This window comes from Colias croceus, chromosome 8 (assembly GCF_905220415.1).
Source record: "Colias croceus chromosome 8, ilColCroc2.1".
Lineage (NCBI taxonomy): Eukaryota > Metazoa > Arthropoda > Insecta > Lepidoptera > Pieridae > Colias > Colias croceus.
The window spans coordinates 1,033,467-1,046,743 of NC_059544.1; the positions used below are offsets into that span (position 1 = coordinate 1,033,467).

Here is a 13,277-nt window from a genome sequence, read left to right on the forward strand (position 1 = left end):
TGTTGTATTGCAGCCAATCTCTCCTTACCTTTGTTTCAAAGGTCTGTATGACCTTATGTAACGCCGCTCTAACAGGCTGTAAGCCAGCCAGCCTCATCTCTGCGGATATAGCCGTTTCCAGCATCTCATAATCCAAAGTCGGCACAACAACATCTGGGAATATGTCTTGCATGATGCCGTCGAAGAGTGGCACATCTTTGGCGGTCAAACGGGCCACGTTCATATCACGCATCGCTAGGATTACCATCTGGATGAAAACAATGTGATAGAAGAAAATTAATTTTAGTTCAGAATAGCATATTAAGCGAATTCAAATACTGTTGCCATCATCAGCTTATGCTGGGAAATTATACACTTGTTAAATAAATGAGTTGGATATTTAGTTTTATAGCATTTAAATGCAACAAAAGGCAAAGAGTAGAAAAGCATCGATAGATTTTTTTATACTCTGAAAAAATTCCAAATACATCAGCATTAAAAATTAGTAAAAAAGTAGTAAATACAAGCATCTAACAAACTAAACCCTAACTAAATTAGCGTATTATAATCAATCACTTATTTTATTTTAGTTATATATCACTAGCAACATTTACAATTACGACAAAATCACAAAATAACATTCATTACAATAAATTTCCCAGTTAAAACCTAACCTCTTGTTCCGGCAAATTCGGATAAGCCCGTCGTTTCACGCCCGCATACCGTAATAACGCAACCATGGACCGTAGACCAAAGTCGTAGTGGTCCTGTTTTGATAGCTGCTGCATAGCCAACTGGTATAGAGTGAACACCTGGATAGTGTAAAAAAAATTTATAATTAAATCATTTGCATTGTTTTAAAGACGTTTGTGATTTTGTGACATTTCTGGATGTACAGAACTGATTTTAAAAATTATTTTAATTTCAGTAGCATAGGTATTTTTTTTATTCCGGGACAAGGACAGTGAATTAAAGAGATTGCGTATTTTTTATTTTTTCTGTTTTCGTAACCCATCTATTTATATTTTGTTCGAAACATATAACACGCCTTTTCATTACTTTTTCATATTAATCACGAATTTTCAGACACTTAAAACTTTTACACATAAAAAGTTTAGTATATTTTACAACTAGATGGCGCTATAAAAATGTCCGAGGATATTAATTATATTAATCACCTTCTTAGCATTAATTTTATACGCCGTGAATCCATCAGAAAACAGCGTGTTTTCAGCAATGATTAGTGAGTCGGGAACGCACATGGCAATCGGACGGAACATTGACTTCAAATTGTCGGGTAGTTCTGTTCGACCCGCGTAACTGTGGATTTAAGATGTGTTTTAATTTATATCATTAGTATTTTTAAAGTAGTTAAATTCTTCTACCTTCGATGACTTCTTTAACTTGTGTACAGTGTGATTAATAACAAAATCTTAGTAACGTTATCTATTTATTTTTTCTAAAGTTTGGACGGAATAAACAATCCCACCAAATCAGATCAATTTTAATGATATTGTGAAAATATTACATAGACGTTTATAATATAGTCAAGGAAAGCACAGAGACCTTGATTAGAGCGCATACCGACTAAAGAAGTTAGTCATAAGCTAGTAATAAGCTAGTAATATTATAAATGTAATGAAATTTAACTTCGTTTTGAAAAAAAAAAGATTGCTTAAATGAATTGTAATTCCTTTTGTGTAAAATTCAAGCGTAGAGTGAACAGGTACCTTCTAGGGAAGCGCGTTCCATCTTAGACCACATCTCAGCTTAACATCAGGCGAGATTGTGGTCAAGCGCTTCCCTATCGACAATAAAAAAAATAAAAAAAAATTCCCTAGCTATACTTAAAATTTACCCCGGGTTCATAGTAATAAATATCCCACAGTTGCCATCAAGCTTAATCTCGCAGCCTTCAAAGACGAATCTCTTGAGAAACAGGGATAAAGCCAGTAACACAGCCAGTATCTGCTGAGCCACTACTGATAGGACTTCGATGTTGATGCGGTTGAACTCGTCGAAGCAGCCCCAGCAACCGCTTTGGGCTATACCTGGATTGATTTACACCTATGTTAAAATGTGTGGAAAGTAGGTAGGTATGTTCAAAATGAATTATTTTGTAACTATAATTCAATTTCGGAATGTTAATTGAGAGAGAATAGAAAAAAAACACTCCCATCAATATTAGTTACTTTTGAATTTATCGAGAAAGACTATGAAGAGTATTTTTGTAGTCACTAACATTTAAGAATTGTATTTCTGTAGTCGGTAATATTTATGATGTGTATATTTGTAGTCACTAACATTTATGAAGAGTATTTTTGTAGTCCGTTACATTTATTTAGTGTATTTTTGTAGTCATTGACATTTATGAAGTATATTCTCATCAGTACCTGCAAAGCATTTAGCCATCGACTTATAATCAAGGCCATCAGAGCAATTGGTGACCACCACCCATCGAGCTAGAGCCCTGCCCAGGTCCTTGGTGGTCTCCGTCTTGCCCGTCCCCGCGGGGCCCTGGGGACTGCCCCCGCGGAACAGGTGCAACGCGGTTGTTAGCGTTATGTAACACCTTGGACAGTTCATATGCATTTTTATGTGATTTTGAGAAGTTTTGGGACTTGATCGTCTATGTTTTTTGGAATTTTTTGTACATTTATGTTGATACGAGAAGAGAGAGAAGAGAACGATTTTTTTTTATATGCAAGAGCATTTTTTAAACTATCACATCACGCTAATATTAAAATTTTGCTTCTATTATCCTAGAACTATCGCCCACGTAATACGAAGTTTGCAAAACGACGAACGCGCGACGAGCGACTGACGCGACGTTGCCGCTCCGTGTACACAAATTTGGTTGTTTAATACTCAAGATGCAAGTATTCGTCTTGCAAGCGTGCGCATAATGGGAAAAATAAATAGCCTGTTTTAATATACCTTGCAACAATTTTTAATATTTAAAACTTGTTCCTAGAAAGATATAAATATCTACTGCGTGATGCGAGTGTATTGATGTTAAACGAGCTTAATATCAAAATACCATAAAATTTAAATCATAAAATTGTTATTTTTTTAATTTATTAGCTGTGAACATTTAATTACCTATCCGTTAAAGGTGTGATAACCAGTCTTCCAGAATTGCCAATATACTCATAAGTATAAATAGAGTTAGTGTTTGTCTGTCTAATGTAACAATCCTCACGCTCACGATCCCAGTAGAATTTCAGTTGAGAAAACCATTCAAATGCTGTTACTGTCATACAGCCTGGAATAATTACATACAAATGTAAGTTATTTTCACCAATACCTACTTATATGTATAAGTTTTGCAAGATTGCACATTCCCTATTCATTGCGGGAATAGTTCGAATCACAACTACTAAGATATTTTACTCAATTAGTTATAAATCGCCACTTAAACATTCAAACTCAAGCTGGAAGGTAATTTTTGCATTGTATTTTATTAGTAAAGAAATCAGTGTGTCTGGAGTTTGTCTTTTAGTTTACGACAATTCCCGATCCCAACAGATTCTATAACATTGGTTGATAAGCCATTTTATTTTAGTAATTGACAGAAATATCCCTAAATGTCTTTTTAATCAATTCCAACTCACCCATTTTATACATCCTATCAACAGTGTCCCTTGAATGTATTTCAATCACGCACAACGCGTTAACTTTACACCTAAGAATCTTACTAATCTCCTTCCTTGACATGTACTGTAGCGTGCTAAGGATTTGATTCTGCTTTTTGCGCAGTTTTTTGAGAGGTTTTTTCTCCTTCATTATTTCGCACCGACACAAGGTGCGAGTGCAGTCTGATGTCCATTGTATCTAAAAAAAATCATATAAAAAATTTGTGACAAAAAATTTCCTCCCATTATTATTTTTAACAAAAAACAAAACTGCCTTCAAATTGACAGAACTAGACCAATTTTTAATGGAAACACACGAGAGCGGGGAGACGCGGAAGTCGGTAGTTCTGAGGAAACAAATATAAAACATAAAAAAAACAATCTATCCTCTTTTTTTGAATTCGGTTGAATTTAGTTTAGTCTAGTTGATTTTAAAACATGGGAGAATACAGTAGAGTGTTGCGTATAAGAGATTTATAGAATAATCAAATGCGTATTTTTGCAATCACCTTACTGCATGTAATTCCAAGCTGTCCAGGCCAATCGTTGATCCATTGCTCTCGTTGATAGCGACACTTTCTCAAGGCAGCTCTTGTTAAAATCAATTGCTGAAACACAGTTGCAGTTTTTGTAAATATCTATTCTTATAATAAAATCTTAGGAAAGTCAAAACTGTACTGTGTACATAGAATTTTTTTTTTAAAGAATACTTGGGGCGTGATCTACACTCGATATCGAAGACAAAAATATAGTTATTGGAATTTTTGTCTGTTTGTATGTATGTATGTCCGGGATAAATAAAAACTGCATGGATTTTCTTAAAATTTTTGCATAAATATAACTAACATGTCGGGTCAACATATAGCTATATATCATCATGCTACGACCAATAGGAGCGGGCCGGTGCAGGAAAAACGCGGGACACAGTTAGTAACTACATCAAAGCAGTGCTTACCTCTCGTAACACAACTCTCATAGTATTCTCTAGCCCAAGTAACCACACTTCAGCTGGCCCATCCAGCACCAAGTTATATTTCCACTCGATGCATTCACCATCGTCAGACATCATAGCTTTCGCTACGGGTAGACCCAGAGCGTTCTGGGCAGAAATTTGTGTTAATCTATAAATGAAAATTAATCGCCAAACGTATGCACTAAGATTTTTTTTACGATTTTCGTCAACATTAGGATAGATTTTTATTTATTTAAAAAAAGAAACAGAAAATCTCATATTTAACAAATAGCGGAAAATATGCATTAATTAGATGAATAAATACAATAATTTTCGTACAACTTTAATTACTTGCACATTCCGTACAGAATTAAAATATAACAAAATTAATTTGCATAATAAACGTTTGCAGTTAAACTCTGCCTACGCGTCCGCGTCTATTGACTTTGAACCTTAATGTCACAAGCATAAGGCATATTCTCTGAATCAATGATATTTATTGATGACCAAAAGGATTTACATACTCAAACAACAATAGATACTCACAATTATTGTATATTCAAAAATAGACAATTATTTAGTTGCATTTAGCATGCCACTGCTTTCAAACAACCCAACATGAGGGCTTAGAAATATTAGAATTTACACATGGGCCTTTCAATTAAAATCGTTATAAAATCGCAAAATATACACATTTTCTCATTGGAACAAATAAAACACACTTTAAAGAATCAACATTTATTTTCATACATATCACATACAAAATAGTTTCATACAAAAGTTAAATAACATAATGTTAATACAGAACTTTGTTGTAACTTAGTAGACTCCACTGTTTAGTATGAATACATGTCACCAATGCATCAATCACTTAACCAAATCATATACCCAAAAAAACATATTATATCAGTTTCAATTAGATAACTATACACAATACAAATAATAAGAATGTATGTTTACCTTTCCAACCATGTTTCGCCACTTTTATTCATTTATTCATTAAATCATAAAAGAAACAAGTGCAAGAAACAAAAACGTCATTTTTCTCCAGTTTTCAGTACAAATATAGCTATGTCATCATTAGACATCGGATTATATGCATTTGCATATTTGCATATGCAAATGCATAAAACTCTCTAATTACGGCGTTAGTGCATATTTTAGCCTTTTTCCCCAATCGTGCATATTTCGTGCATAAATCGTTAAGTAGCGGGAGTTTTGATTGGTCGACTAACCTTTATTAGCCAATCAGAACGCTCAGCGAGTAAACAAACCCTATTTTGGCATGGTAAAATGGCAAAAAATTACAAAATGGGCTCCATTTTAAGTAAATTTTGAGCCATTCAAAATAGGGCTAGATTACCCTTTTGGGGCTAAAAACGTAAAACACGGGTTGAATTCCAAAAAAGGGCTAGATTTAGCCCGGAAAGGTCTAAGGTGGCAACACTGGGCTCGCGGGTGACAAACGTCACAAATTTGCGCTCGAAAATTTGGTAAAAATGCTTAATTGTATATTGGCACAAAAACTGTACTCAATTTCAAGAAAATTTCAATGTTTTTGTACAATCTTTGATTTAAATATATAAAAATAATAAAGGTTTTTTTGATTTATATGTGCATATTTTAGGCATATCAGTCGTTTTTAGTGCATATTTCGGCCTTTTTTAGTGCATATTTGCATGCATATTTTGGCATTTTGTTAGTGCATATAATCCGATGTCTAGTCATCATCAAACCACAAAGATACATTTTCATTAAAATTTCATCTCTTCAAATTGAGATAAAGGTTACAAAAATATAGTTCAGAGTGAGCACATAAACAGAATCCTACCTTGAAAGACTTCAACACTTGATTCAATATTCAAAGATTCTTCAACACTTGACTTAATCAACTTCTTTCCTCAGACGTTTATCAATAAACTTCTCCCAAGTTACCTTGTTTTGACTGAGGTTCTCATCGTTTAAAATAAGACTACCATACCTTATAAGCTTATCGGATATGGTCAGCATTACTTTGAAAAGGGCTTTCTTATCTTGGTCGGATCGGCAAGATAATGCCATATGGAAGTAATGGTTGAGGAGAGACTGGGCTTTCGCACTGGGATGGTTCATCAGAAGTATTGTAAGTGCCTGAAATTTTATGTTAAGTCCTGTAAGAATTCTAATAAGTCAAATTTTAAGAGTGTCACTATCAGTAACATAATATTTATAACTAACTGTTTACAACTAACTACTAGTAATACCTCAATCCACTTAGCTGCTTATTCCTAATTTATTCCTTTTGTAGAAATGTTTTTTATTATGTGCAAATAATAATATTATGTAAGTATAATTTAAATGTGTATTCTATGATAAGTATTTATATTAATTCTTAAAAGAGTCATCAGTTATCAAAAATAGAGTCAGCATACAATAAAATACACTTCAACAATATTAAATTGAATCAAACATGTCATAGCAGCAAAAAATATATTTAAACTTACTCTCGTATAAATATGGTGATTCAATATCTTGGAATTGAAGTCCCAATAGACAGATTTCTTCAAAATATACAGCAGTTTGTTCCAATCGTGATTATAAATGGCTCTATTAAGAGCTACCATGTACATTCTCTTCCAAGATGAGTCCAATTGCTTTGTGTCTGTTATCATTTTGTACCTTTGTTTCTCAATGATGCTGTGCCTACAGAGGTACATCCGTGATGTAGCTTTGGTTGCCATAAAGCTCATGACTCGTTTCTGGATAAGCAAAAGAAAGAAAGAAATATTAAGGAAGTAGTTGTAATAACTCAGCCCCCGGAATCACAGACAATAGAAAATCTATTGTGTCGTGGACCGATCGGGCCACTCGGGGCTCAATGGGTTAAGAACCTTTAAAATATTTATAAAGTCAATGAAATGCTTTAACTTTTGCTTGATAGAAAGTACTTAACCTTAATTTAATAACAATTTTGGTGAAGTTCCACGCCCCGTTGTAACGTAAAGTAACATCCCTATTTGAGCAGAGGTAACATTGGATTGCAAGACCAAAGCAATCCCCTTACTATTATATATGTATTCTTTACTTTTTTTGTACTATATTTTCTCATGCCCAAGTAAGGGGTGTAACTTTTACAGCTAAATCATAGTACTTACTACAGATTTTTCAGGTAAAAGGTAAATTTCCGACAACTCTTCTTTGGTTAATTTAGCCTTCGGTCCATCATCCCCGCTGTTTGAGGAATCATCAGATTCTGCTGCCGATTCCATATTTTCATCAATAGAAATACATTTTTTGCTTTTTGATTCCATTATTTCACAATCCTTAGCGCAATAAACTTTAAAAATTGTTTTTAAAATAAATGCGCCAAAAAAGGTTCAAACTGTCAAACATCAACATCACAACATGTGTGAAATTCAAAATGACAGAATCACAGAACTCAATTTTGACAACTGTACTGACCACATTTAAAATATTGTACCTGAGTATTGTACAGTCGCCAGTCGGTACGCGCTAGTGTATTTAAAAATGTATTCAAAAAATAAATTTAAAGTTAGAAGATATTTAATAAAAGTTTTCAGGTAACTGTATTACGAAGAAGGAAATTGAAAAAAATATTTGAAGTGAAATCGCACAGCTACAAAGATACCGCCACTATACCGCGTGAAAACTGTGTCGGTGTTGCTCCCGAATCGTTATTAATTTGCTCATTTGTAAGCAAAAGGAAGGCAAAAGGTAATAAAAACATTATTAATTCTGTTTTCTGTATGGATTAAATCCAGTGATATTCATTATTAGAATGAATTAGTTTTTGTGTTCGTGCAACAAGGATATATAAACAAAAAATTCTCGTGATTTTGTAGAAGGTAGAAACAACAAATAAAGCATTCCCAAGGCATTCCCCTATATTTGTCACTGAAGTTTCAAACAGATAAAGTAATTTTTTATAGGTGTTTTCTTCGTAACGTTTTATTATATAAATTGGTATATAATTGTATAGACCAATAAATTTTATATAATCATTGTAAAGTTATTTATAAATTTTTAAGAATTCTAAAATATTTTTTGCAGATAATTACATAAAGACTCAATGAATAATATGCAGTAAGTACCTTATCAATCCTAATTTTGTTGACGTTATCAAAAAGTTTCTTCAAATGAACTTGTATCAATTGCGGCTTTTTTGAATTTCCCAATATTTCCAGCAAATCGTCATTGGATATAAAGTAAAATCTTGGAAAGAGTTGTCTTTTGGTTTCTAAATATTTTTCTAGGGCACGTAATATTCCATCCAAGTTATCTACCATTGTGTTAAGTTTATTGAATAAGTAAGGGGCTGGTTTATATAGGCAAGCTTCAACTGCATTTGTTCCAGCGTACATACTAAAAATTGATTATGATATTAAGTTAATAACTACAATCTACATAATGGCCAACTAAGAGTAAAAACCCTAGCAATAATTATGAAAATTTATGTAGTAAATTATATTAGATTTTATATAAAACCAAATACCAACTTGCTAGTTATTTCCGTCCAGTCATTGCAAAGCGCATCAAAAATCTTAACTTCATTCGGTAATTGCTTTCGAATATCCTCCCCGCTGAATATACTTTCGAGATAGAGATAACGTCTTTGTACTTGAAGTGAGATCTGTATTAAAATTAATTTGTGAATATAATAATTTTATGTGAATTCAAGGCTAGAATTTCTATTCAGTTACTATCATAACCACATAACAGAAATCACCTCTATGCATTCAGCTACATATCCTAACGACTTCTCCCAATAATCAACCTCTTTTATAAAAGGCTCGACGTATTTCGTCGATTTCATTGAAGACAGTTGCACTTGATGGTCTTCCAGGAACTAAGAATAATTATTATTATATTAATTTTGATTAACATCAAGTTTGATTAGCACCACTCAATAGCAATATGATGTCAAACCTGCATAACATCTTCAACATTTTTTATTTTATACATTTCACCTCGATGATGTTGCATTTCATAGGTTGTGTTTTTCCAAACCTCACGAATAGCTTTGAGACCGTTTTCAATATTAAGTTCCATTGTAGCTGCATTAGATATTTCAGCTATATCTTCAGCATACGCTTGAAAGTTAAGTCGCATAATCAACTCTAACTTAAAATCTTCCGAATTTTGATCGAATTCTCTGTCAATAATAATAGGTGTTTCATTTTATGTCTAAAATGTTGCTACGACTACTAACAATAACGTATCAGGAACTAATAAAACAACGTATCTGCTACAATACCAATTTATTCAATACGCTTTTACTTACACGCCCATAAGCGTTTTAATTCTATCCCAATGTCGTTCTCTCATACATGGATTTTTCAAATCACCAATCAGTGGCAAGGTTCTCCGGAAAGCGTCTACTTTGACACGTGTGGTATCAATAATATCCCAACCTTTATCTTTTAGTTGACGAGAAAGACGATTGAAATTCCTGAAAATTAAAAAAAAATATATACATTTTGAATAAACCAATGAAATATTTATATACTTTGGTTTCTAATATATTATGTGCGATAGTTTACCTAAAAAGGTACATAACATTGTCTTCCATTTCATCCGTTTCCATTTCCCAAAACGTTTGCGTTTTATATTTCTCCCACGATTCCTCCCATTGGAAAACTAATCCCCATACTTCTTCCAATTTCTCCAATTCTTTCTCCATCCTTTGCAGATCCAGATTCACTGGCGTCCTAATCAAATAAATCTTTGTGTTAATTTACGCATTCATTTTAAACCACACTTCGCAATGTTAAAATCAACATTAAATATACAACAATAGACACGAATATCTCAAGGATTACGTTAGATTAAAGACAGCAAGTCCATCTCTTATTTGCTGTTCTTGGGCTCTTAGTGCATTTAGTTGTTCTCTGTATGCCTTCAACTGTGCCATAGCATCTTTTCCGCTTATATCTGAACTACAAGGCGCAGTTTTATAGAAATCTTCGCAAAAGTCTTTTGCAGCTTCTTTGAACACCTATAATTGGAAACAATAGGATTGGAGCAAGGAAGGAAGGAAAACAAAATAATATGATTCTAATTAGATTAAACGGAAATAGGGTGAAATAAAAGGCCAAAAAGAGAGGTCGTTGGATATTAGTCTTAAAAATTAGGATACTTACTTCGGCTTGTTCTAGTAACTCAGCTTTAAATTTATCCTTGTTCATTTCTAACGCTTTCTTTGCTTCTTCCAATAGATTCAAATATTCCGCCCAAACAACTGGAATATTCTCGTGACGAGTCATCATATCTGAACTCACTTCAACTTCAAATTTGGCTACAATAAATTATACGTTAGTTTATATAGACTAATATTGCTAACAGCTGAAGAGTTTTTTAAGCTATTGCATAGCTTCTATCGTGAGCCTTGAGCGCGGGGACCGAATCCAGAAATTCCGTAACGAAAAAACCTCACGCTCCCCACTCCGACGGGCACGGAGGTGTGGCTTGAAGGCATGCGGCTTTACCGCGGCAGTCTTCGAGTGCCATACGTCTTTTTTGGTTTGTTTGTTTTAACGCGCTAATCTCAGGATCTTCTGGTCCGATTTAAAAAAATTCTATTGGCTATATAGGCTATAAAAAATGCTATAATTTATTTATCATCACGCTAAGACCAACAGAAGTGGAGCCACGCTGGTGATACCGCGGAGCGTAGCTTGTACTAAATATAGAAAATACAGTGTGTACAAATGAAATATAAATAAACATAACTCAATACTTAAAGAAAATATAATCAAATAAATTTGTACCCAGTGTCATCATTTGATCTGTTATTGGTGGAAATGTTTTTTCAAATGGAACTATTTCAGACAGTAAACGCTCATACGTAGCAATTGCACTAGCAAGCTCTTGCAAATCAGCTGGCATCTGCGTAAATAAGAGTTAAATGAAAAACATATTCTGTGATATACATATCATTAATTGATATGGACTAGAAAGACCGAGCCAAAAAATTAAAGCAGTAAATTATTCGTTTGGCATGCAATAGAATACACTTTCAAGACATATTTAAAAAATAAGACAGAATGAAATACAAACAGTCATAGCTTCTACACTGCTTTTTTCTATGTACGCGTATACAACGTCGATGTCAGCCTCGGTGATTACTCTCAAAAGCTCGCCGAGTTTAGTTTGCCAAACCAAACAATGCGCTATTATTGACTTCTTCAATTCACTCGAATTCAGCGTGATGAAATGTATCTGTAAACATAATCTCTTTCTGACTAGGTATTTCAATTTTTTTTTATTAATCGCATAGAATATTAATTTCATGTTTCATTACGCCCGCATTATAACAAGCCCCGACACATTCTTAAAAAATTAATGTCTTATGTTAGATACCTGATTTATTGTCTCTTGAATTTGCACAGCGTTCGCCAAGTTGCTATAATTAATTATCAGTTCATCGAAATCAGAAGCCTTATGTCGCTCCTCGCGGTATTTGATCATAAACTCGTCCTTATCCACTTTCCAAATATGGGAGTATGGATCCCACATACGAATATGGTCATTTATTAGCGTTAAGTTGTATTCAATTTCTAAAATAAATTAATATTATTATTTATAGGTACTTATCACACTCAGGCTAATCAACTAATAATGTATCTATGTATCAAAATATTGCATCCCAATCCAATTAACAGTTTAAGAGAGTTTTCGAAAGAAAGAAACAGTATTCATAGCTAAAAACGTCGCAACAGGCAACGGAGACAGCCTCAGCTATACACCCATGCCTTACGAAACATGCATAATATCTTTTTTCAAAAACATTTGCGTCTTTTAATAGTAATATTAGTACGTTTCTATGGCACGTTTTGTACGTACCGGTATCAATAAGTGATTGCAGCTTGTTTGTATCGGCATCAGTTTTAATTACTTCGTTGAATTTTTTTAGACCACCAGCCGGTAAACCAAATTTTTCAAATAATCTAGGTACTGTACTTAAAATATGTACGATTTCTTCTAAAACAGTGGTAAAAGAGTCAACTATTTCAGTTCGGCTTGGCAAGTAAACAATATTTTTACCAGATAAATACAATTGCATTTTTATTAGCGGTGATGGAGCCATGGTACCTAAAAAAGATATATTTTACATAGCTTCAAATTAATATTTATAGGTATTGTTGCATTTAGAAGTATTTATACTGACCGTCACCATGAACGCATTTGTACATATTTTGCATTGTGGCTTTGATGGCTAATCTCAAAGCATCTTCCATCAAGCGATCAAATCGCCTTACATATTTAACCCAATGCTCCGCCATCTATTAAATTATACGTAATATTAAATCAAGGAAATAATTTAAAAAATTCTAGGAACAACCCAAACATAGAATATGGAGAAATTTATCACCTGTCCTATATAAGCTTCGAAACCCTCATAAACAATAATTATATAAATTATTATTTCTTTATACATGTCCAATATTTTAGTTGCTGCTTCTGTTTCCATTTTTCGAATCGTTTCTCGAAGAACTTGAATTTCAAATACATTATAAATATCAAATTCAATAAGAGGTGTATCACAAATTTGCTCCATTATTTTGACTAAGTTAAGATTGCAGTTTTTGTAAGTGGTTAAAAAGTCTTGAAGCTGAAAGAAAATTAATGAATATAAAAAAAAATCATACAAATTATTTTTCAGACCTATTGGCGCCAATTTCTGTACAGTAGATAGCATGTTTTATATAACT

The 13,277-nt window shown here is 33.2% G+C and overlaps 2 protein-coding genes across 2 annotated transcripts in view; both read right to left on the minus strand.

The window, feature by feature from the left end:
* The window catches only part of LOC123693630 (dynein axonemal heavy chain 2), a 61,990-nt gene that overhangs the window by 37,330 nt on the left and 11,383 nt on the right, over positions 1-13,277 (minus strand). Inside the window, exons 13-35 of the mRNA XM_045638816.1 lie at positions 12,938-13,177; positions 12,734-12,848; positions 12,409-12,657; positions 11,926-12,122; positions 11,623-11,784; positions 11,334-11,451; positions 10,707-10,861; positions 10,386-10,561; positions 10,107-10,274; positions 9,848-10,015; positions 9,493-9,718; positions 9,293-9,412; positions 9,063-9,196; positions 8,658-8,928; positions 4,570-4,713; positions 4,124-4,222; positions 3,594-3,813; positions 3,082-3,244; positions 2,373-2,551; positions 1,838-2,030; positions 1,158-1,299; positions 654-791; positions 29-247 (exon numbers count right to left, since the gene is read on the minus strand). Of these exons, the coding sequence (XP_045494772.1) occupies positions 29-247; positions 654-791; positions 1,158-1,299; positions 1,838-2,030; positions 2,373-2,551; positions 3,082-3,244; positions 3,594-3,813; positions 4,124-4,222; positions 4,570-4,713; positions 8,658-8,928; positions 9,063-9,196; positions 9,293-9,412; positions 9,493-9,718; positions 9,848-10,015; positions 10,107-10,274; positions 10,386-10,561; positions 10,707-10,861; positions 11,334-11,451; positions 11,623-11,784; positions 11,926-12,122; positions 12,409-12,657; positions 12,734-12,848; positions 12,938-13,177 (3,996 nt within the window). The remainder of the gene's footprint in view (positions 1-28; positions 248-653; positions 792-1,157; positions 1,300-1,837; positions 2,031-2,372; positions 2,552-3,081; positions 3,245-3,593; positions 3,814-4,123; positions 4,223-4,569; positions 4,714-8,657; positions 8,929-9,062; positions 9,197-9,292; positions 9,413-9,492; positions 9,719-9,847; positions 10,016-10,106; positions 10,275-10,385; positions 10,562-10,706; positions 10,862-11,333; positions 11,452-11,622; positions 11,785-11,925; positions 12,123-12,408; positions 12,658-12,733; positions 12,849-12,937; positions 13,178-13,277) is intronic.
* Positions 6,298-7,976, minus strand: LOC123693673. Its single transcript, XM_045638867.1, has 3 exons — positions 7,701-7,976; positions 7,050-7,304; positions 6,298-6,696 (listed from the first exon to the last, which is right to left on the minus strand). Exons 1-3 carry the CDS (start codon positions 7,854-7,856, stop codon positions 6,451-6,453), a joined length of 657 nt encoding a protein of 218 aa, XP_045494823.1. The 5' UTR covers positions 7,857-7,976; the 3' UTR covers positions 6,298-6,450.